We start from the raw sequence: 25951 nt of genomic DNA on the forward strand, positions 1-25951 counted from the left end.
GGGGCCATAGGACCATAGGAAACTAGATAAAAATTAATCGGAGTTGTTTTTTGGCATTTACAATTAATAAAAAAATTATGCCAGGCACACAGGGTGGGGCTTTCACCCCGTCAGACGACTTCAAATATTACTTAAAACAATTGCGTTTAGGCGTTTAGGGATTTCTGGCGAGGTGAAAACCCTACCCTGTGGGTCAGGTATAATTATTTTTAATAAATGCGAATTTCTAATAAGAACAACAACAACAGCTACTATTACTACCAGTTTTTTCGTTTTTCCTATGACCGTATGGCCCACTCACTTTAATTTAACTTTAACACTTTACCTTGATTTAATGCCCCACTTAGACGCTGTCAGACTTTAATTACTTCGTTACTCATATTAAAAACAATCTCTGCACAAAATAATAAACCGCTTAAAAGTATTGATCGTGTTAAACTAGAGTTGAGAAGTAACGTTTCGCTGGTCCTTGTGAGGAGCTCATTCACTATTAAAAAAGGGAATAATTGTCAGGTAGAATGCATTGCTGGTTCAACAGCAGTGAATTTCTATAGTTACAATTTAACATTTTTAATATAATTAATTCTGTATCTGTGTTTATTTAAATTTGAGATTATTACGGTACTTATGTGCCGTTAAAATTGTATGTCTAGTTAAGAATAGAGCTATTATATTATCAAAAAAAAAATTTAAATTTTATTTAATGTGTTCTTTATACAAATAAAAATTAAATAAATTACAATTATACAAAACTCATTTTTTATACTTCTATAAGAATATTTTTATTATGTATAATTGGCAATTACAACTGATATTACAATTTGTGAGGCAACAATCAACGTGGATCCAAATCATACATTATCATTAGAATTCTAATATTGATAGGTGGTAATTAATGAGCCAGGATATTTTTTAAAATATTTTATTATAAACTAAATTTCAAAAACTTATAAAATTACAAATAAAGTATTTTTCTATTAATAAAAAAAGAAAAAATTAGTAATAACGCAAATCTCTAAACTATCGGTAAACATACATTATTATGTGTTCAATCTAAAAGTGTTATAAACAAATGTTTTTATTCGAACCCAGTCCTTATTTTTTAAAATCTTGTTATTTTTTGAAATGAATGACTCGCATTCTTCTTTTTTAGGGGTTATTTTTTCCTCAATATGATGTTTGAAGTAAAGCTTTACAATATTTTTTTCTTGCGCACTCCATCGGATTCGACCATTTTTAATACAGGGTTCCTGATATTCATCTGCAAGAAAGGGAAGTAAAATATTCAACTAAAGCATATAATAATACTTACCATTTTCCTCTTGTTTATCGTCAGTTTCATCTAATTTTGAAGGTTCTGCTGCAATATCTGTCAAGCCAATTTTAGAAACATCTTCGTCATTTGATTCAGAACTAATGTAAACATCGTTTTCAAATTTAAGTTCTGATAATGATTTTCCTTTAAACTCTTTTCCTTTACCTTTTTCCAGTAACATCAATACCTTTGCAACTTTGGCTGTTTGAAATATATTTTGTGGTAGCCTGTATTAAAAAAATTATGAAAATTTTATGACATAGAAAATATAAATAAAAATACCTGTAAAATTCAGAGTGAGTTTTCTTAGTATGCCCCATAAATGTAGCAATTTGTTCCATTTCGCTATCATCCATTGTCATAAGCTGCAAAGTTGTCGCTATATGTTTTCTAAATCTGGTTGATGTTAAGAGAGTAGGGCGTTTTGCACCACATGCTGCAGCTAATTTTCTAATTACGTGGTATCCTGCCATCCATCTATTTGCCGAACCAGGATTCGCAAACATGTATGGATTAGAAGTGGGTACAACATTTGCTTGCTCTCTAATTTTCAACATTAATTTTATGAATTTTTGTATTTGGGGAGAAAATAAAATTGCTATACATTTAGAACCCTTGCCTCCAGTAACTACCCTTTTGAATCGTTGACTTAATACTTTTTCAACAGTTGTTAGTGATTCAAGAAAAGCATTTTCATTTGTATTATCGAGAATTCTATTGTAAGTGGATATTTTGAGATATTGTACATCGCCAATACGTTTTCTATTAAATGCAACAGTTAATGCTAAAACGCACTCTGTTAATATCTTATAATTTACGTTAATGTTGATGTTATCTAACAGTTCATTATATGCAGCATTTGCCAAACTATGTACGTAAGTTTGAAATGCTTGTATGTCTTCACTTAATGGAAGAGTTGTAGGTTTTTCCCATTGGCGTTCATTTAACACCTTTAAAGCTATATTTGAAACTTCACTACACCAATGACCCTGAATTAATTTTCTAAGATCTTTTATTTCTTCTTTTTTTCTATTCCTATCTTCCCATGTAATATTAGGTAATTGTTTCTTCTCAATTACTAGTTTTAGGGCAATATTACACATTATTTTTAAATTGGTACCCATATGTAATGCTAATGACGGAGCTTTGTAGCACTTCTCCACAGGATCATAGGAACTTATTTCCTTAGTTGCAGTTATAAGATTTTGGAAACATTCTGGTTTCATTGCACTAAAAAGTCCCACAATTGATTTATCGATAGTTTTAAGAGCTATTAAAAGTCTTCCCATTTCCCTCATTTTATTAGATATGTGTGTAGAGATTTGTTGTCTTTTGTGTTTGTTCAAAAGGTGTTCACCATATAAACAAATAAGTGTGTCGCTTTTTGCAACTAAACTTATATTATCTGCTCTCATAATGGTAAATACTTCTTCTTTTAGCCGTGCTGCTTTCAAAAAATCTCGATTTTTAGAAATCATCGACACCAAAAAATCTTGGCTTTTAGTTAAACATCTTTTCCCAGGATTTGTTTCACCGATTGGTTTTTGTTTGCAAACTTTTACATGTTTATATAAAAGCGTTTTTGAGTAATGCCCTAGGCAATATATGCATGCAAAATATTCCGTTTCGGGGTTACTGGAAGTTCTTACAGGATTTGTTAAATTTTTTTCAGTTTTCAAATGAAAGTACCCTTGTTTTCTCAAAGCAGACACCATCGACAATCGTTCTATGCTTCTCGGTGGCAGATTTTTAATTTGAATCACTTGTTGATTATTAGAGTGATGTCTGAACAAATGTCTGGTAAAATGTGTAATTACATCACCAAAACAAATGGGACAAATTGTTGGTCTTTCTCGGGCAGATGACTTTCTCTTGTACTCGTAATTATGAATGTCATTCTGAAAATAGGTTAGAGTTAAGTTATTCTGTTTGGCTGTAGGTAGTCAGATGACTATATTAAGTACGTTTAATAGCTAACAACTATTAAGTTTTAACAATTATTACTGACTTATTTCTAATTTTTAAGTTTGTGCAAGGGCGAACCAATATTAATATTTTCAGTTAACAAATATTAACAAGACAAATTATTTTACTTTCTTTTTATCTATAGTATCAGAAAATAGTTTGGATCCATAGGTATTTGCTTGGTAATGAAGCATACGCAAGGGAGAAAGATAATGATGGAAAATTGTTGTTGGATTGACGGTAAATGTTTACTAGTTTGGTTAAAAATATGATAATTCGTAATTCAAAGTGTCAAAAATTAGCGTGAAATTGACTGAGGCATTGCAGGATGATGCAGTTTATTGCCAAATAAATGAGGCAGTGATAGAAATAAACAAATAGTTCTGGACTACGGCACTGATAATAGATAATAAATGACATAAATACGTAGAGGTAACAAGAGATTTGACACACTTTATTAGGATTACATAAATGATAAAAATTTTTCTTTTTGGAATAACTGTGGTCAGCAAAATAAATTTTTGGACTGAATTTTAAATATTTTATAATTAATTTATTGGTCGAAAATTAAGTATGTAATAAAAATAAATTACGGTTATATTAAATGAAGTCCCAGGCACTGCATTGTTTTCTTGATTCTGGATATTAATATGTTCTGGTTCATAACATTTACTTTTAATTGTTTTATCTGTTGAATGGTTCCAAAGAGAAGGTCCGGCTTTGTCAACAATTTCTTCTGGATTATAAGTATCCTTTGAAACAAGTTTTTCTAGAATCATTTGTCCACTTGGACTTTCAGATAAATCTGCATTTTGCAATAGGCATAAATTTTCTGATTTTGGCGGAGTAAGGTCTTCCTAAAATTGTTTAATATTGAAGTAACTAGGAAAATTTTTACACTTATACAATAGATATTAAAATATTTGCAATCTCATTTCTACTTAATCTAATTTTAATTGTTATTTTTTATTACCAGGAAGTTGAAAAAATATGTGCAAATTGCAAGGAGAAATTTCTGGATTTTTTGTATAACATAACTAAGGTTGTATGTAGAAACATAGGCCAGAATTATCTAAAAACGGTATAAAAGTTATAAAAAAAAGGAGGAAATACATATTATCTATTGTTTGATTAGTTGACGAGGTGACAGATCACGAAATATTTTTAGGGGAGAAAATATAATCACTTAAAGTAGTAGCGTGCGATAAGAAAGTTCTTAATCAAAATTATTATTATCAGAAAAAAGAAATTTTTGAACTTATAGGTTTATATGTTTATATGAATTATCTTGCCTAGTACATTCGATTGTTTTCAATCATCATCAGGGCAGTCATCTAGAAGTGGAAGAAGACACAAATGATTTCATCATATCGTTTATCAGACATCCTACTTAAGAGTGAGTCACATAGTCAAAAATACATTGCGAAAAGTTTAAAATTTTTATAAAATATTACAAACAAAGAAAAAATGCCAATAAAGACAAATGTTAAACATTGATAGACAAATGACAATCTGAAATACACTTCTTAGGTATTTCCGTTTAACATATGTCTATAAATTTTTAACGTGCTTGTTTGTTAGCATAATTTTTCTCTTATGTAATATTTTTATTATATTTAATACTAAAAATAAATGTCTTTATTATTTCCAAAGAAAAAAAACAAATATTACAATAGAAACAAAAGGCGAAGTTCAAACTATTTGATGCATAGGAATCAATGGCTTGCTCTTCCACTTAGCCCTAAAGGAGTCGCTAACATACATATCATACATTGCATTTTCAATTGTTTAAATAAGAAATAAACCGTTAGAACTATGGCGCTGTCTTACCTACATATCTTGTGTCCTAATTCTACTAAAAGTATTCTAATTCTACTGAAAGTGTCTATCCGCAAGGAGATAAGACTTAAAATGCTTTTTAAAGCTCTGAATTGTGCCATTCGTAATTAAGTAGGGTGTAAAATAATGGTTATAATGAAGCCATTTGTTTCTTCTACTGTGGGTAGTTTCCACTTCTAAAGGTCTGCATTGATGATAGAAAACAATCAAAAGTACTAGGCAAGATATTTGATAAAACATATGACTATAAGAATACAAAAAACTTCCCTTTTCTACAACCATTATTATTTTGCCTCTTTAATTATTAATTACAAAACTAGTACCCTTTAGCAACACCAACTTCTACCGTCAGCAAAAATTACTCTTCTAGAAAAACATATCGAGATTTTGTTGTACCATCAAAACGTATTAATTTTCACTGATTCGAGTAATTTCATTTTGCTTGAATAATATTAATAAATAGTAAAAAGTGAGACAAAATAATAGTAAAAAGACGACGAGATCAGCTAATTACTTAAGGTCAAACAAATAAACCAAAGAACAAAGGTAGGATTGTTGACGCAAAAACGAGAAATATTTGTGGTACACAGAACAGAACGAAATGAAAGTTTCAAAACTGTATGAGGAAAAAAGCGAAAAACACTAATGTAACATAATTTATTAGTCTAAATATTGTAGAAAATTTAGTTTGGGAAAAAAGGAACTTACGTCCTCATAAAATGGCATCTCAAAGTTTTCTTTATTTTCTGAATTGTTGATATTTAATTCTATTTTAGAAATATTTTTAGATTTTTCACTTTTCGTTTCAAATTCTATATCTTCACCCAAAAAAAGAGTTTCGGTTGTCTCAGCACAGTTTTCTAGATTTTGAATAAGGTTTGAATCTAGTTTATTAAGAATGTTTACTTCTCTACTTAAAATTTCCGATTCTGTAACTTCTGATCCTCTCATACTTTTCAAGTAATTTAGAACTTTTGTTTCTGATGGTAGGCACTTGTTATCCTAAAAGCATTTACACTTGAGAAAGAATGTACATACAACTTTTTAAATTTTACTCTTACTACAGTAGTTAATAAAACGTTTTCAATCACATTAATTTTGGATTGATTTGGTCTCATTCCTGGCGATACACTCCGTTCAACATTATACTAAAACAAATCTTATGTGAGTATTTAAATACAAGAATTTATTATCATAATACTTTAAGTATATTAGGCCTTTTTGGAAATTTGTAATCCTCTGATTCTGGTGGAATATATTCTGAACCGGAGTCTTCGTAAAGTTCACTTTCGGAAGCTAATACTAATGAGTCTTGATCATTATTTTTCCATACTGAATCATTTCGAATTACTTCAATTCCTTCACTCACATATCCTTTAATATAAAAGAAGGTTGTTTATTAACGGTGGAAATATTAAGAGATATTATTAGTTGTTACAAAAATGGCATTAATGACGTAACAGTTGTTGGTATTTTTTAAATATCAAAAAGTGAAGAAGATAGATGACTTATTGGAAAAATAATGAAGGGCCATAGAAGAAAAGGACTTACGTTAAATAGAATGTACAGAGAATACATATAATATAAAGTCAGGTAATTCGGGAAAAGCTACAAAATAAGAAATTAGAGGAAAGGGAAAAGTTTAGCTGCCTGTGATCGGTATTCAAGAGGAAAATAAGTGCGGTGTATCAACGAAAATTAGAGTGATGTGAGTGAAGTAGAGAAAAGCTGACAAAGTACTAACTGACGGCAGACTTTCTGTAAAATAAATAAAAAACTGTAATGAGTAAAACCAAAGAGGATATATGGAAATGAATCATATGCAAAAGAATATTTATTGTTGTAGAAATGAAGATGTTATGGTGGGTATTTGCAACACTAAAATGGAAAGAACAGGAATGAAGAGACAGGTGCATTTAGCAGTGGCACCGATAAAAAACAAAATAGGAAAAATATATGAAATTGGTTGGAACACTTATCTTCAGAAAATATGCCAAATATCGAGTCTGGAAAGAGAGTTAATAATTAGAGGCACTTGTGGGCATGTGTAAACAATATAAGAACAGAATAATATATATAATATTACAAATTGTAACGGTTGACACCAACTTTTTTAAATTAGTAGTAATTGAAAACAAATTTTGGATACGTAGAGGTGAGAATAACTAACTAATTCTTAATTAATTGTAAGATAATCTCTTCAATGTCCAAATTGAAATATTTTAAAATATAATATTAAAAATCCACACCTTAATTTTAGTTACTTTTCGACGACGCCCTGTAATAAAAGTTTAAATCATACCAAAGGTCCCATGCAAAAACGTTAAATACTGACAATATGAATAATAATGTACTCGGACTTTTATTATTTAATTTGGACGTTTTGGAGCGTAAATTTCTATACATAAAATGTAAATAAGATTACTTACCCGTTTGATCTCGAGCCGCCAATTCTAATAAGAAACGAGAACGTTTCATTTTTAAAACACTTGACTAACTTAAAACTACACACTACACATTTATTTAAAAGTTGTCGAAAGTAAAGATCAATGTGTTCAACAAAAAATGTCTTACTAAGCAAATAACAATAATAACCCTATTTAATAATTGGCAACATCGCCGGGCTGCGAACAAGCATAAGAGCACAACGATTAGTATATAGACGGGATTCGAAAAATCCATCATATATTTGAGGATTCCTTTAATATGTATGTTATATTATTTAGTATATGCGAAAAATACCTCCCTTCTTACGTTGCGATGCCGGGCCACCACTAATCTGTATAATATACCGGGGTGGGTATCATCTGGAATAGCCGTATATATATATATATATATATATATATATATATATAATATATATATATATATATAATATATATATATATATATATATATATATATAATATATATATATAATATATATATATATATATATATATATAAATTATATATATATATATATATATATATATATATATATATATATATATATATATATATATATATATATATATATCTACAAGTGTTCTTTAATTAAATTAAAAATTATTTTATCTTTTGTCCATGACTGAACACAAAGGATCGCAGATATTGAATCCTCGCTGAGCCGGCTCTAGAGAAAAAGACCGGCTGAGACCGGCGTAGCTTAAATTGATAGAATATTCCTGGCCAAATGAGGCATGGTAGGAAATTTATCTAGTTGTCTTTCCATAAGACAAGATTTTCACGGTTCTGTCTTCTCGTTGTTCTGAAAGATATCGATCCAGTTCGTCATCAAGACGTACCTTTTTCTTGTACAGTGACAAAATTTTAAGATTGTCCTCGCCACTAGAGGACCCAGAAGAAGCTCCAATTTCCTTTTTAGTTGCTTTCAGGTTGAGGCCATTTTTTTATATTTTTTATATAATTTTCTGAGTTTTGTCTCTATTTCTTGTTTCAAGGAATGGCTCCATTTCGATAAATCGGAAGCTTCCAATTTGTGACGGGATCGATTACTAGAGGAATATAGTACACTCAATTTGTTTTATTGTAGTATTTGGTAATCTTAGTTCTTGCTGCTATAAAAGAGTTTTTCAACTTGAATTCCTCGTTTTGGTCAATATTAATTTTTAATATTTTTTTGTCGAGGCAGTCGAGTAATAAATTTATGTACATGACCACACTGGGAAGCGTGACATTCTTTTCCCCTCCTAAGTCTGTAACTTTTTTACAGTTTTTTAAGAAACTTTCTATTGGTTTTAGTAAATCCTATTCTGCTTGTTGGATTCTGAATGGTATTAATTTTTGAATTGCTGACGCAGAAGAAAGTAAGTGAAAGAAAATTATTTTCATTTATCACGTTCACAGTTAGATTTAAAGGTATCCTACATCTGGTGATGTCGCCGTAATGTCGGGTGGCAGTTTATTAGGAGGACCTAAACCAAAACAATATATTGCATACCAGGAGTGCATCACAATAACTCAAAAATAATTATCGAAAACATTTTAAAATGTTGTGTAATTCTATATATATATACACACACACACACACATATATATATATATATATATATATATATATATATATATATATATATATATATATATATATATATATAACGAGTTTATTACAGCTGCCGCCGTTTCTCGCAACCTAGCTTCCAACGCTTGCGATCGTTCCAGTCATCTACTTGTAGACCCCTATCTTCCATTGCACCTTTTACTTCTTGTCTCCACGATCTTCTTGGTCTTCCCTTTTTCCTGCGGTTGGTGGGGATCCACTGTAACATTCTCTTTGGCCATCGTTGATCATTCGTCCTTTCTACATGGCCATACCATTTCAGCCTTTTGCATTCTATAGTTTCCAGGACGTCAATGTCTATGCCCATACGCTCTCTGATTTCAGTATTCCTTACTCTATCTCTTCTAGTGAGTTGGCAACATCTTCTCCAATAATTCATTTCCATTGCTTTTATTTTGGATGCGTCATTTTTATTTATTACCCAAAGCTCTGAACCATATGTAGCAATGCTTTCTATGATACTTTTGTATATCCTAATTTTTGTGTTTCGGGTGATGTGGTTATTCCAAAGTATACTATTCAGTTGACGTATTGCTGAATTTCCTTGACCAATTCTAGTAGGATTCCGTTTGGCGTTTGGCTTTCGGAAAGCACTTGGAACTAGAGAAGCAATTTTCGCTCTCCAGGTGCTTATACAGCGGTGTAGAGACGTTGATAAGGACGTGTATTTGTGCTTTGTGGATTTTAGAAAAGCATTTGACAATGTCAATCATGAACAATTGATAGATATTCTGCGAAAGACAGGTATTGACGACAAGGACATTCGAATTGTGGCAAACCTATACTGGGGTCAAACAGCAAGAGCAAAAATTGGCAACGAACTCACTAAAAGTGTGCAGATCAAAAGAGGTGTCCGTCAGGGTTGTATATTATCCCCACTCCTATTCAATATTTATTCCGAAGAAATATTTAATAAATGTATGGAAAATGCAAATGAGGGCATAAAAATAAACGGCGAGTTAACAAACAATATAAGATATGCCGACGACACGGTGATCCTTGCCAGTACCATAGACGAATTACAGCAGGTAATGGAAAGAGTTTATTCAGTTAGTGAGGAATACGGCCTGAGCCTCAACTTCAAGAAGACAAAGTGGATGCTGATAAGCAGGAAGCAACAGCCTGCTCGACAGTTACGGATAAGTAACATACTAATTGACCATGTAGAATCTTATGTGTACCTTGGCACCAACGTAAATGCAAAATGGGAACAGGCCACAGAAATTAAAGCGAGAATAGAACGAGCTAGAGCAGCATTTAGCAATATGAAAAAGCTCCTCATAAGCAGGGATTTGTCTCTTCCCCTAAAACTACGTCTAGTTAAATGCTACATTTTTCCGATCTTACTGTATGGTGTGGAGGCCTGGACGCTGACGGAGACGCTCACGAGAAAACTAGAAGCATTCGAAATGTGGGTGTACCGACGCATTCTTCGTATATCCTGGACCGAACATGTCACCAACACAGAGGTAATCCAAAGAATCGGAAAGGAGAAAGAAATCGTGAATACAATTAAACAAAGAAAGCTTGAATATCTAGGCCACATATTGAGACACGATAAGTACCGTCTACTGCAATTGATTGTCCAGGGAAAAATAGACAGTAAGCGAGGGCCAGGCAGGAGAAGACACTCGTGGCTCCAAAATCTGAGGAAGTGGTTCGGGCTCACATCGGTCGAACTATTCAGAAGCGCCGCAAATAAGATCAGAATTGCCATGTTAATAGCCAACGTTCGCAACGGACAGGGCACTTGAAGAAGAAGAATTCTAGTAGCTATTTCTTTTGTATTCCGACCATTGTTTGTAATGTTTACACCGAGATATTTATAGCTATCAGTATTTTGAATTTGTTTGCTTCCTAGTTCTAAGTGCTTTCCTTCACCTCCCACTACTACGTACTCTGTTTTTGATGGATTAATTGATAAGCCCCACTTAGTATATTCTTCATCTATTTTTCGTAACATGTAGTGGATATCATCTTGATCTTCTGCAAGTATTACTTTGTGACGTCCTCTCGTGGGACTCACTATCCGGGTAGCTTTTAGACAGTCAGAGACAGAGTTCAAAATAAAAATAAAACTTTATTGTCTTCCTTAAATTAAATTGACAAAAATCTTATGTACATATTTACAATTTGGTTTAGTCTTCTCAGTACCTGGCCTATTTATTCAAATTAAGCTTGACCTTGTCGTATGGAACTAGTCTAATCGGCAAGCGAGTGTGTATCTGAAATTTTACGGTAACGTTGTATCGATTTAATAACAGCGGACGTAGGTACAAAGGAAGGAAAGGAACTCAACACGTCCCTTAAGTGATTCGGGTTAATAGGACACTCCTCGACAGTCTCAACACGACTGCTTCAGAGTACGGGTAGTGAAAAGCTCAACACGGTTTTCGGGTAAAGACGGTATGGGACGGAAACAACTTGTGAACTCAACACGTCCACAAGCCGGGGTAGGGAAGAAGAGAACCTTCAGTCAACACCTGTCGATTCTGTCTCTATGAGGAAATGTTGCCGTTTATATAGCGGAGCTTTGCCCTTTCTACTGTCGATACACTCCTACTTCATGGGTTGGTTCGCGCGCACGCTGGTTTAACGGTGATGGCTTGGACTCATCGTTACAACTTGGTCATCCGCAAAATGCAAGCTGTACAGTGTATGGTCTCCAATTTTAACACCCATAGGTTCACATTTTCTTTTCCAAATATCCAAAACCCCCTCCAAATAAATCTTAAAGAGTGTAGGGGCAATGCAGCAGCCTTGGCGAAGTCCTTTGGTCACTTTTATCTTTCTTGTCACTTTTTGTCCAATCTTTATTACACTCGTCATATCATCGTAATTGTGTAATTGTGTAATTCTAAATGTATTAATTATGTTTCATTAATATGAATTATTAAAACAGAAAATCTTTTAGTTTCTTTAAATATTTTTAGGTTGCACACATAATGCAGATACTTGTATAACTTTAATTACCAAATCATTCCGATAATAATAAAAGTGCAGTTCTGTCCCGTCCCACAACCCGTCCTGCAGCAAAAATCGCTGTCCCGTCCCATCCCGCGTAATTTAAATACTGTAAAAATGTTTATTTCTCTTTTCATTTTGTCTACCTAATTATGGTTTTGAGACGATTTTTTTTTCTCGTATTTTACTTCATTTTTAACTAAAATAATGATAAATGAAAAAAATTGTACTTTACAACGGTTTTGAATCTAGAGGTCGAAACATCCAATTCATAGTTATATATAGTTAATGTATATAATATTCTCAGTCATTAACACTCTCGCTCCGGAAGCATATGGCGTCTTTCTTATTTTTCAGTCTGTATGGATAGTACCATTTGGCGAAATTTGCATATTGAGATTTCTTTATTCGATATTTCTCCCGCAGGGGTAGCTAAAACAGATACTGTTTATGTGCACAATTGGTACGTCTTATTTTACTTTTATTTGCGAGCGTTTGCGATTTGGGTGTATACTTAGTGAGTTAGTGACTATATAATTTACACATTTTGTTTAGTGATTGACCTGGCACTTCGAGTGAACAAAAAAAAAATGGAAATACTATATTACAAGACCCCAACAAAAGAAACTGAAGAAGAAATTGAGAAAGAAGGTACTGATTTATGTCTGTCTATTTAAAACAGAAATTTTAATTTATATTTTGATTGTAGAAAACTTAAGAAACTTTAGAAAAAATAAGAGGGAATGAAGAAATCGATACAGAACACGAAATTAAAATTTTTTAAAAAAAACCCATTATAAAAAAAACTATTATTATAACTGAAAGGGAAATATGATAGCCTGAAGGATTTTCAATTTGATAAAACAAATCAGTTATTAGTTGATCTTCCACAAAATGCTGACTTCAATGATTATTTTTTAAGGTTTTATATTTTTTATCTTATAGTTGAGGAAACAAATTTTCAAGAAGTATGCGCTTTATCTGAAAATAGCAAGATGTCTAGGATGACGGAATGGAAATACTTAACAAAAAGATGAACTGTTAAAATTTTTATGGTTCCTTTATAATATGGGTAGGTACTATTAAACTGAACAAACGTCAAGATTATTATAATAATAGGTTGTTTAATTTGAAGTGTATTTCTCAGCACATGAGTTACGATAGATTTTTACTGGGCAATCGAGCCAGTACCTAATGACCATTTATACAAAATCAAATGAGCAGGGGATCCTGGTATATATCCGGTTTCGATAAAGGGTCCTTTAACCTATGGCCATGATTGCGCCGACAGCAGATTTAATCCTTACAGCACGATAATTATTAGGTTCTTACTTACAGTTTCAATCTAATTAATTAGGTGGACAAAGCTCAAACAATAGTAAAAACTGTTTAAAGGTCCGTAAGTGTATATTCTTGGAATAAATTCTAACATTTTATTTCCATTTTTAATTATATAATCTAACTTATTTCGTCTATTAATACATTTCAGTGCGACGGTACAGTCGCACAAGAAAGACATTAAGATATTACGTTACCACGGAAGCGAGTGCAATCATACCCGGGGATTAGAGACCATCTGGGTTAGTTCGGCGCAATCGTGCCCTCAGCTGAACGTACCGCAGCTAAAATCGGCGCAATCGTCCAATACCTAATCAAACTAATGTTGGAATGTTGATGTGTTGCATATGTGAGTCCATTTCAATTTAGGTAAAACGAAATAAATAAAAGAATTACAATCAATTTATTCTACCACGGACGACCGTTTTCTCATACCTACTACAATTTGTTATATACAAGGAATGTGCATAGAAGATACTTAAAGCAAAGAACACACTTAAAGCTACGTTATGGTTAGATGGTGTTTGGTGGTCATCGGTTTTACTGCACTTTGACATATATTGGGAAGTTCTTGAGGAGAAACGTTTATGTTAACAATCCGAAATAAAAAGAAGAAACAATGAATCAGTTTATAACGTTCTACGCCGTCTTCCCATTTCCATTCTCCATTTATCTCGGTCGTTCCAAAGGTTTTCAACTCCCCTCTCTCTTAAGTCTTTATCGATTCCTTCTCTCTTTATCGATTCCTGTGTCCAGTTCAATACTTTCTTTGGTATTCTGTGTTAATCCATTTTCTGGATTATCTTAGTTGATTTATTCTGATGTCCTCTGTTATATTGTGCTTAACACCCATATTTCCCGTATTCTTTCGTTTCTAACTCTGTCTAATCTTAATTTTCCAGCCGCTCTTCTCCAGATGTCCATTTCTGTTGCTTCTAATGCTTTTAAGTTTTTTCCTTTTAGTGACCATACCTTACTTTCAGATTGAATGATGCTTTTATAATGCTGTTATAGATTTTGTGTTTGTTTTCTTTGAAGATCGTTTTGTTCTACAGTACACTGTTTAATTGCCTAATGGCTTGTCTTCCCTGGTTATTTCTATGTTTAATTTCTTCGTCTAATTTGTCATCGTTGGTTATTTGCATGCCTAAAAAGAACAAATCATTGATATAATTGTTTGTCGAAAATATCTTGTGATGATATATTGTTCAAAGTTATTTTTATATTTTAAAGAGATCAGTTTTTAAATATGTTTATATTTAATTTATTAATAGTACAGGCCAACAAAAAAAAAGATTTATAAAACTTTTCTTAAAAATTTATGTGAATCCTACAATTTTTGGTGCTAAAAAAGAATCTGAAATCCGATTGAGATTTTATCACCCACAGTTTTCCCACAATATGACACTGGTTTATTCTACATTATAATAATAATAATACATTTCTCTTTCTCTTTTCTGTAAAACTTCCCAAAGTGTAGCTATGAGAGGCACTATGTTGCTCCCAGTAAAGTGACCAACAATAATCACCCATCATGTTAGTGTTCCAACGTTCCTGGTATCGTTTCTTCATCACCTTGATATCCTGGTGGAATCGTTTGCCTTGTTCTTCACTTATATTACCCAGATTTTTGGAGAAAAAGTCAAGCTGGTTATGCAAAAAATGGATTTTGAGGCTCCTTAGACATCCCAAATCTTTAAACTTATCTAATAAATTAGCTAATATATGTTCGTAGTTGAGGTATTTGCATATTAACTAAAAACTTCGTTACAACTTTTGTGAATGCAATCCAAGCTTGTTTTTCCTAAGCAGTCATCTTGGTTTCAAAGGTGGACTCGAACATTATTTTACGAATATCTGGTCCAACAAAAACACCTTCTTTCAGCTTGGCTAATGATAGATGGGGAAACTTTCCAGTTAAGTACTTAAAACATTCTCCATCTTTAGGCATCCAACTAAAAACCTCTCCTCTGTCACTCCAGACATCAGGATGGAAGGGCTGGTTAAGGCAAAACATCTCTCCTGATGCCCGCGGGGACACTACACACCCACCCGAACCACTAAAGACTTTCAACCCCCTGCCTTAACGAGGCTGATCCATCTTTGGGCAGGGCCTTGAAAAACTGTTTCATTAAGCCTAACTTTACGTATAGAGAAGGAAGAAGAATATTTTTTGGATCTACCAAAATTTTGTACAAAATGTTCTTCTCGCCAGGTGTTAAAACATTTTTTATGGGTCGTTTTGTGGACCAGTGTTTATCTCTTGCTCTACTGTCCCATTCCCAAATAAAACATGGAAACTTTGTAAACTCCTTTTGTTGACCAAGTAGCATGCAACAACTTTTAAATCTTCACAGTTCATCCAATTGTGAACTGAATAGCCGATTTTTTGTAGAATTTGGTCAACATTTTCATATGTCTCTTTCATATGGACTGAATGAGCAATAGGAAGTGAAGCATAACTGTTTTCATTGTATAGTAGTACTGCTTTTAAACTTGTTTTTGAAGAGTCTATAAAAAAAGCCTCCAATCATCCTTATTATACTAAATTACAAACCCAGCTTGTGTAAACAACTGTGGTTGTAAATTTTCCAAAGGGGCACTGAAATTCACCATCACTAACTGGACCACTTTCATCAGATCTGATTCACTAGTATTTAAAATGTCATCAATACGCAGAGGAGGTTCAGAGACAGGCAGTTCAGGTCCATGCTCTACCGGACGGATAGCAGACGGGAGGTTAGGATAAACAATCACTTTCTTATTTTGAATTTATATCCAGAAACATCGACAGTACAAAAATAAAAATTTGAATGATTTTTTTTATTCTCTCCATACCATAGGCACTGTAAATGTAAAAGCTTTTTTCTTTTTTCGACCACTTCCTTAAATCCCCAACACAAACATAACATACATTGTGAGCAGCCCAACCTTTGACTTGGTCACCAATTTTCACACCAAAATATGCAAAATACATCTTTTTTACAACAAAATTTATTTCGACAGTTTTTACAATCGCGACTAGCCATATTTAAAAGCGTATGAGTCAAACACTGAAAAGTGAAGTTATGTTTATTAAAATAAAGGAACTATACAGCTGTTAATGAAGAAGAAGTAATTACTATTTTAATGGGAATGAGCCGCAATTGAAGTTAAAAATAAGTTTAATGACGTCTTAATTTACACTTCGGAAATCTTTATAAAAATACAAACATTAATGTTTGTATTCTGATAAAGATTTCCAAAGTGGAAATTGAAACGTCAATAAACTTAGTTAAAACTTCAATTGTGGCTTATTTCCATTAAAATAGTAATTACTTTAAGATGTCACAAGAAAATAGCTTCAGAACAATAACAGGAAGAAGAACAAAGAGTGTTGTACAATTTATTGACAGTGCTACCAACCAAATAACATTAGATTCCTCTACTCGTTAAACAAAATGTAATAATGCAATTTTGAATGTTAAATTTTGAAAGAATGGTGAGTGAGACTGCATTTTTAATATGATTTTCGGACTCATCACACTAAAATACATAAGATAGATGTAATTTTATCAAAAAAGTTTTTTCATCGTTGGCCTCTGTAGTGTTTAAAGAAAGCAGCACTTCAATAATTTAGAATAGGAAAAAAGTTTATTTAACCGGATGCGGATGTGCAAGTTATCTAAGGTGTATGTCTTGTATAGGATACCAAAAAATGTAGAGCTCCAAAATTAAGTTTTTAGTGGAAATGTAATTGTGACTTTAGATGATAACATTTAAAAATAATGGGATAAAATAGAAACTAATTAACAAACACAAACAATACATACATTTAATTTAAAATACTTGTAGTAGGAAATTATTGCAGGGTACGGATTTTGTTTTCTTTGGTAGAACAATAAACTTCAGCCATGATCTTGGTATTACTCCGTCTAAATATATGTCAATTATGACATAAATAAAAGAAAATACGTAATTTCACCACTTTTAAACAAAATGCTATGAAAAAGTTCATGCTGCACAGGGGAGGGCTCTGAAATAAAGTTCCGCAGCGAAAGTGTTAATAGTCCCAGCTTCTTCTTTTATCTTTAGTGATTGTAACAAATTGCACATCTTGATGTATATTGTATATGTATATTGTATATTTTATCTTTGAGTTTTCTAAAGTTCTTGTTTATATTATTTTTCAGCTTGGCTTTGATTTGCTGTTACTTATTTAAGATAACAATAAAATTCGGATTAGAATTCTGACATCTCTAAAGCTTATTATTCCAATATAGTTCACATATGCTGAATTACGAATGTAAAATACAGTAACAAAACGTGTCTAAACTTCATTCTCCATGGGAGGCTTTGTAAACACAAATATCGGCCCCCTTTTTCTGATTTTTCACCTCGGCACCTTGTCAGATGTCAATGAGGGACCCCACCGTGAGTGATATTGTAGAGGAAACACCCCGGGCCCCCCTACGAGGCGACTAATAAGGGCGTACGGCTCTGCTCATGCAATGAGGAATTTAATTTTGGGAAATAGAAGGGGAACTTTTTTATTTAATATTGCAATAGACGAGATTGAATCTTTTTACAGTTTGAATGGAAGTAGTTAAATAGCTCTAACGTGTGAATGTACTTTCTAATAATTTTAAGTATATAGGTGACATAGTAAAATAAAGTTAAGATATTTCTAGACTACTCAACGCTAAACTGGATATTTGAACATAACCTATTACAAGGTATATAGCATTATCAATAGGTGCTGGGGTTCAATTATTCTTCGTTCACAAATTGTTGAGAGCACGAAATATGCCTCAAACTCATAAAACGGTCGTAAATCATAGGCGTTCCTAAGGTGTTTATTCATTAAATAATAATATAATGTTTTAATACTGTTATATATAATATTGATTATATTTTAATACTAATATATTTAGCAAAAAAACAATTAAAACTTTCACGACTAATGTTGGTTATTATATTATATTAATAAAAATAAGAATTTAACCATTAACAATTTTGTAAATAAGAATACCTTATCTCTTTGGATATTTCAATACTAATCTTCGCGTTTAATCACTTTACTAGAAAACCTGGAATTCATATCCGAAGGAACTATTCATTGCAAGATAATTAAGATGGAATTCCCCAGATTTTTAATAATATAATTATATTCGAAACTTAACTTAAAAGGGTGAAGTTATTACTCACGAAAACAATTTTTTTGTTTAGTACGTTTTTGATCGTATGTAATTTACGGCTCGTCGGTGTGTCCGCGTCTACGCGGCCGCGTCGGTGTTTTGTTGGATTGTTTGTGATGGCTTCATCATCAAGTTTTACACCGGTACTGTTGCGTACAGTCAGTAAGTCTGTCTATTCACCAAGAGAGAAGACTATTGTCCTGAATGTTCACGATGCTCTGGTTTCTCAGAATCCCACAAACACTGTTCGCAACATAGTCGAAAGTTGTGCCAACATGACTGGCGTAGGAGAGTCAACTTTATATAGGTTCCTATATCAGAAAGAAAAAAACACGGTATAGCTAACCCAGCGGCGGCTCGTGGCCTAAAAAAGTGGTGAAGATGAGGAAAGCTTGCCGGAGCCAAAATAAGTTTTGGTACCTACTTCGCGCCCAAATCTCATTGTTTGCGCCGCAAACAATTATCTTAGACTTTTTGTACAACCGGCAACAGTGTGCGTGTCTTCAACCAGGAGTGCGCGCACCGAGGAGACGACAGAGAGATCGAGACTAGACATCAACCAGAAAAAACCGTTGGCAGTTTCGGTAAAGACAATAAATTCGTGCAAGAAACAGTTTTCATTTTACAAAAGACGATCATGTTTTTGTTTAAACAGCATTAAAGCCAGTGTTTTACAGTCCACCATAGTTTTAATTTTGCCTAGTTACAATACAATAAACATTATTGGTCCTTCGAGCCGGATGGAACATTTCTTGACGAACTATAGAAAGGCTGAAATTCAAGTTTCTACGGTTGTGTCGACGCCAAGAAAAGAAAGACAAACACTTTTTACCGGCAAATTGGTAAGTGAGCGATCCTTTTTATCTATTCCAAACAATAACATTTTTTATTATAGCCTCATTAATTTAATTTATTTGTTTTGAAAATAAAGCTATAAATTTAAGTTTGAACTATATTACAGTCACCTCAAATACGATATTTATTTTAAGTAGGTTAAAATTACTGCAAATTCAATATACAGGGTGAATCAATTTTCAACTTAAAATATTTTTTATTTTCTTTCTTTTCAAACATATCTAGCTAACATTACACTATATTTAAACGATCTTTGGTGGTGTTTGCACTCGATTAAACATGAAAGCAGAACTGAAAAAACTCATTTCGCGCCGCACATCGCTAAATTCTAAACTATCAAGCTTTACTAGCATAGTTAACAATATGGCAAATGAGGCAAATATTTCAGAACAGGACATTTTAAAATTAAAATTAAGACTAGAAAAGATAGAACCATTATGTGGGGAATTCGATAGTATTCAAAGCGATATCGATATCAGTGCTGAGGGAGAACTAGAATTACAACAAACTCAGGATAACGAAAGGTTCACTTTCGAAAATAATTATTTCGATTCTGTGGCACTAGCCAAACATTTGATAAGCAAATACGATAATTCAAATTCAAGCAATATTCCTGATAATGACAATATAAATTTGAGTTCTTTGCCTCCAATGCATCTAAAAACATTTAGCGGTAACTACGAGGACTGGATCGAATTCCGCGATACTTACATAGCCATGATACACAGCAATAAAAAATTGGACGATATGAAAAAATATTATTATCTTAAAGGTTCATTAGAAGGTTCCGCGGCACAAGTCATTAAAGAAATTAAATTCGGGGCTTCTTATTACAACAGTGCTTGGAACTCACTATGCGAAAGATACGATAGGGCTAAAATGTTAATTCACAAGCACGTAAAAGCACTTTTTAATATAGAAACAATAAGCAAAGAAACTTCACACAAAATACGAGCATTGGTTGATGAAGTTTCTAATCATTTGCAGGCATTAGAGAATTTAAATAAAAGTACTGACAATTGGGATCTACTCTTGATTCATATGATTACATCTAAATTTGACAACAATATTTTACGTGATTGGGAAAAACATACTAAAGAGATGCAAGACGAAACGTGGAGCGATTTAAAGCGATTTCTAAGGGATCGTGCAGACTATTTAGAAAAAATAGAGGGTAAGATTGAAAAGAAACCTTCAATACAAGAGAAATCGGGTAAATTCGATGCCAAACAACGGTCTAAAGGGTATGCTCGAAGTTTTACTTCTACAAGCGAGTTTAACGGTACTAGCAAAGGTTGTGTTTTCTGCAAGGGCGATCATTCAATTTATTCCTGTGAGCAATTTCTTAGGCTTTCTATTTTTGAGAGGCGCAATTTTGTCAATAAAGCCAAATTATGTCTAAACTGCTTAAGAACAGGCCATATTCGTTCTAAATGCAAACTAGGACCTTGCCGAAAATGTAAGCAATGGCACAATACTCTTATTCATGAGGAAATCTCTAGTAATAAACATAAAAACAATGAAACTATAGCAAACAATAACACTTCTCTAACTACCATAATTGCATTGCCCTCTGTGCAGCAAACAATTTTATCAACTGCCTGTGTAAAAATAGCAGATTCGAGGGGTAAATATCACATTGCGCGTGCGCTTCTAGATTCAGGTTCTCAGAAATCATTCATAACCGAGCGCTTCTTCAATCTCTTAGGTTTTCAGGGTCAAGCTACCAATCTTTCTATCACTGGCATCAGCAATCAGACTTCTTGTTCTTCCAGAAAGTGCAATATATGTATAGAATCACAATATCACTATTTTAAAGCTGATGTTACATTTTTTATTCTAAAGGAAATAACTAGCAATCTACCTGCAACATTTGTCGATAATGAAACCTTGAATATCCCAAGCAATATTATCCTAGCGGATTCTAAGTTTCTCGAATCTAGACCTATTGACATTTTAATTGGGGCAGATCTATTTTGGCAACTATTATGTCCCAACCAAATCAAAATCAACCAGTACGTTTTCCAAGAGACTCATCTAGGATGGGTTGCATCGGGTCAGGTCGGCCTCTCTAGTTTAAACAATATCAGATGCCACCTCAGCACTAGCATTAATTTGGATTTGCAAATGCAATTAGCAAAATTTTGGGAATTGGAGGAATGCCAATCTACCAAGATTCTCTCCACTGAAGAGCAATTTTGTGAAGAGCACTTCAAGGAAAATACACGTCGTAACGAGAACGGTCGATTTATTGTGCGTCTTCCATTAAAGCAGTCACCAGAATCACTAGGTGAATCCAAGGTTCAAGCAGAACAGAGATTCTACAGCCTTGAAAGAAAACTAAAAAGAAATCTATCATTCCGTGAATTGTACGTTCAGTTCATACAAGAATACCAAGAGCTTAATCACATGACTGCGATAGAAGAAAACGATTATCCTCATCCTGTATACTATATGCCACATCATGGAGTGCTTCGTGAACAAAGTTTGACTACCAAACTACGAGTAGTATTTGACTGTTCAGCACCGACCACATCAGGGTTGTCTTTGAACCATATTCAATGCGTCGGGCCTACCTTACAGGATGATCTATTTTCAATACTAATTAGATTTCGTCAGCACCGATATGTCGTAACAGCGGACATCGAGAAAATGTATCGCATGATTACTGTTGACGATGAATGCAAAAACTTACAAAGAATATTATGGAGGGACGATCCTTCCGAACCAATAAAAACATTTGTTCTAAACACCGTTACATACGGACAAGCATGTGCGTCTTACTTAGCAATAAGATGTCTCATCCAACTCGCCACAGACAATGAAAAAACTTTTCCCGAGATAGCGGAAATTATTCTGCGCGATTTCTACGTTGACGATATGCTTACTGGAGCAGACACTATTGAAGAAACCCAACATATTTGTCAAACCGTCTCAAACATTTTAAAGGCAAGTTGTTTTAATCTACGAAAATGGTATTCTAATGACAATAAAGTATTAGATGGCTTGCAGCATTCAAACGATGCATGTATTTTGAAGTTTGATCCAGAAGAAAAGGCAAAAACGCTTGGACTAACATGGTCATGTAATGCGGATTTACTGCATTTTGAGGTGGAAACACTACCCATCAATAAAATTCCTACGAAGCGATCTGTTCTTTCTTCAATATCCAAGATTTTTGATCCATTAGGACTTTTAGGTCCATGCACAGTGTTAGCCAAAACTATAATGCAAAAACTTTGGCTCGAGAAGATTTCTTGGGATGCACCCATTCCAAACGATTTAGCAGAACGTTGGATTAAATTCCAATCTGAATTAGCCCAGCTTAGTCAAGTCAATCTTCCTAGGCATGCCATATGCAAGAATTACAAATACATTGAAATTCATGGATTTGCCGATAGCTCTAGTATTGCATATGGGGCGTGCATTTATTTGCGTAGTCTAGATCATGACAATCAGGTCCACATTCATTTACTTTGCTCCAAGTCAAAGGTAGCTCCAATAAAAACAATTAGTATCCCTAGGTTAGAGCTTTGCGGAGCACTTTTGTTAGCACGTTTATTCAATAAAGTGAAGCAATCTTTGAGAATAACAATAAACGAAACCATTTTATGGTCGGATTCTACTATAGTACTATCCTGGATTCGCACCAGTCCAAATTTACTGAACACATTCGTCAGTAATCGAGTATCCGAAATTCAATCTCTCACTTCCAATTGCAAATGGCGACACGTATCATCACGTGACAATCCATGTGACATCTTGTCCAGAGGTCTATTTCCCAGCCATATTTTGAATCACGAGATATGGTGGTCAGGTCCTCCATGGCTTCAGTTGAATGAATCCTCTTGGCCCACCTCAAAGTTCGACTATATTTTAGACCTACCAGAATTAAAGCAACAGAATTTCACTCATTTGGCCACTGCCTCAAAGTTATTTCCATTTGAGCGCTTTTCACGTCTTAGTCATTTAAAAAGAGTGGTTGCTGTGTGTTTTCGTTTCAAATCAAATTCTCTGCGCTCAGATAAGGAGAAAAGATCTCTTAATAAATTTCCTATTTCCATTGACGAATTAGATCAAGCTTTTCATTCATTAATTCGAATGTCACAAAAGGAATCTTTCTCAAATGAAATTGAACTCTTAACCAATAACAAATCAATAATTAAGGGCAAACTAGCTAGTCTAAACCCATTTTTGGACGATAAAGGACTTCTGCGGGTAGGCGGTCGTCTGATCAATTCTTCCTATGAATTTAATAAAATTCATCCTATCGTTTTAGACTCAAAGCACAAGTTTTGTCAGCTTCTTTTTCAATTTGAGCACTATAGATTAATGCATCTTGGTCCTCAGGGTTTGTTAGCCACTATCCGAGAACAATTCTGGCCCATCGGGGGCAGAAGACTCGCTAGGTCAACAGTTAAATCGTGCCTCACTTGTTTTCGATTTAATCCAAAGACCATACAACCTATGATGGGTAACTTACCTAAGGAGCGCCTCAATTTGTCTAGTCCTTTTAGCTATACCGGAGTAGATTATGCTGGACCTTTCAATATCAAAACGCACAAGGGGCGTGGTGGTTCTATAATTAAAGGTTACATCAGCTTGTTTATCTGCTTCACTACAAAGGCGGTGCATATGGAACTTGTTTCAAGTCTTTCAGCAAACGAATTTTTACTTGCTCTTCGTAGATTTGTTGCACGGAGGGGCAAGCCTATAAAGATATTTTCCGACAACGGAACTAATTTTGTTGGGGCATTTAAAGAGTTAGGTACTTTTCTTTCTAATAACGAACTAACCTTGCAGAAAGCATATACTCAAGAAGCTATTTCATGGCATTTCAACCCACCGTATTCACCACATATGGGCGGAATCTGGGAAGCGGGTGTTAAGAGTTGTAAGCACCATTTAAAGAGAGTTCTTCAAAACATTCATTTTACATTTGAGGAATTCAATACTATGTTAAATCAAATTGAGGCTATATTAAATTCCCGTCCGCTCTGTCCGCTATCATCCGATCCCTCCGACTATACTCCATTAACTCCTGCTCATTTTTTAATTGGTCGACCATTGGTTGCATGTCCAGACCGCAACATTACTGAAGAAAGGGTAAACCGTCTTACCAGATATCAGCACATCCAGTTATTGTGTCAGCATTTTTGGCGACGTTGGAGTCTCGAATACATAGCCGAACTTCAATACAGAACCAAATGGAAAACCAACCATGGCAGCCTATCTGAGGGTTCTCTTGTTTTACTCAAGTCGGACAATACTCTACCTACTCAATGGCGTTTAGGTCGCATCGTTCATATTTTCAAAGGCTCTGATAACGTCGCAAGAGTAGCATCAATCAAGACCAAAGATGGAATCGTTAAGCGGAGCTTTACGAAAATTTGTCCATTACCAATTGAAAGCTAAGGCCCTTTGCTTTCAAGGCCGGGGGCATGTTTGCGCCGCAAACAATTATCTTAGACTTTTTGTACAACCGGCAACAGTGTGCGTGTCTTCAACCAGGAGTGCGCGCACCGAGGAGACGACAGAGAGATCGAGACTAGACATCAACCAGAAAAAACACAAGGATCTAGGGATCCCACCTTAAATTTTCACCTTTACCATGCGAGATGCGCCATGCACCATTGCGCAGATGATTTTAAGACTTTGACATTTTTGTTTCTCCTAACCTAACCTGTATCTTTTACCGATTAAAAAAGGAGATCAATGCTCATCATAATTATAACCAATAAAGATAACCTTGGTCCATCCTTGGCCGTTTTCTTAGATTGTTCAAAATTTCTATAAATATTTTGAGAACGATTTCAAAACGTCAAACTTTGGTTAGTTAAAAAATGTGATTTTCGTTACAACCAATAAATTGTGGCTTAATCCCATATAAACATAATATTTAAATTAAAAAAGAAGTTTAAAAAAGTTTCATTGTAAAAGATTTTGCTATTTAGTAGTGGGAATAAAATGTAAAGAAACATACAAAACACCAGGAGAAGTACTCAATGTTTGTCAAATAAAACAAGAAATAGGCTTTTTGAAAGAGGAAAGAAAGAATTTTGGAAATTAAGATAATATATTATGAATGATATGAAGGATAAAATTTTCTTTTAAATTAAGAATTAGTTGTAAGTTTTTTATTTATGAGATTTGCTAGTCATCATTTTAATCATAATTTCGATAAGATTACATAAATAAAAGATTATAATTGGTTAATTAAATATCTAGCTTAAATCTAGTTTTCAAATAAATTGTCAATTGATTATTTCTTGAAATCACAGGCCAAAATTTTAAAATCCTAATATGCGTAATGGAGCATCGCGCAGATCGCATGGTAAAGGTAAAAATTTAAGGTGGGATCCCTAGATCCAAGTGAAAAAACCGTTGGCAGTTTCGGTAAAGACAATAAATTCGTGCAAGAAACAGTTTTCATTT

General features: G+C 33.5%; 3 protein-coding genes across 3 annotated transcripts in view; 1 reads left to right on the forward strand and 2 right to left on the reverse strand.

Moving 5' to 3' along the window:
• The window catches only part of LOC140437354 (protein big brother-like), a 201695-nt gene that overhangs the window by 128717 nt on the left and 47027 nt on the right, over positions 1–25951 (forward strand). The window lies entirely within an intron of this gene.
• LOC140436158 (uncharacterized) lies at positions 1013–2017 on the reverse strand. The gene is made up of 3 exons (XM_072524864.1): positions 1598–2017; positions 1313–1542; positions 1013–1261 (listed from the first exon to the last, which is right to left on the reverse strand). The coding sequence occupies exons 1-3, from the start codon at positions 1870–1872 to the stop codon at positions 1041–1043; spliced, it is 726 nt and encodes a 241-aa protein (XP_072380965.1). The 5' UTR covers positions 1873–2017; the 3' UTR covers positions 1013–1040.
• LOC140437912 (uncharacterized) lies at positions 2030–6406 on the reverse strand. The gene is made up of 5 exons (XM_072527702.1): positions 6181–6406; positions 5828–6121; positions 3874–4137; positions 2134–3213; positions 2030–2077 (listed from the first exon to the last, which is right to left on the reverse strand). The coding sequence occupies exons 1-5, from the start codon at positions 6235–6237 to the stop codon at positions 2030–2032; spliced, it is 1743 nt and encodes a 580-aa protein (XP_072383803.1). The 5' UTR covers positions 6238–6406.

Source organism: Diabrotica undecimpunctata, chromosome 3 (assembly GCF_040954645.1).
Source record: "Diabrotica undecimpunctata isolate CICGRU chromosome 3, icDiaUnde3, whole genome shotgun sequence".
NCBI lineage: Eukaryota > Metazoa > Arthropoda > Insecta > Coleoptera > Chrysomelidae > Diabrotica > Diabrotica undecimpunctata.

What these genes read in the sequence shown, in the direction of transcription:
- LOC140436158 (XM_072524864.1), bottom strand. Translation starts at nt 1,872, where the DNA reads ATGTTGAAAATTAGAGAGCAAGCAAATGTTGTACCCACTTCTAATCCA. An exon ending in ACTCACTCTGAATTTTACAG is followed by an intron (nt 1,543 to 1,597) that starts GTATTTTTATTT and finishes TTTTTAATACAG; the next exon opens with GCTACCACAAAATATATTTC. An exon ending in CGATAAACAAGAGGAAAATG is followed by an intron (nt 1,262 to 1,312) that starts GTAAGTATTATT and finishes CCTTTCTTGCAG; the next exon opens with ATGAATATCAGGAACCCTGT.
- LOC140437912 (XM_072527702.1), bottom strand. Translation starts at nt 6,237, where the DNA reads ATGAGACCAAATCAATCCAAAATTAATGTGATTGAAAACGTTTTATTA. An exon ending in ACGTTTTATTAACTACTGTA is followed by an intron (nt 6,122 to 6,180) that starts GTAAGAGTAAAA and finishes AAATGCTTTTAG; the next exon opens with GATAACAAGTGCCTACCATC. An exon ending in TAGATAACATCAACATTAAC is followed by an intron (nt 2,078 to 2,133) that starts GTAAATTATAAG and finishes TGCATTTAATAG; the next exon opens with AAAACGTATTGGCGATGTAC.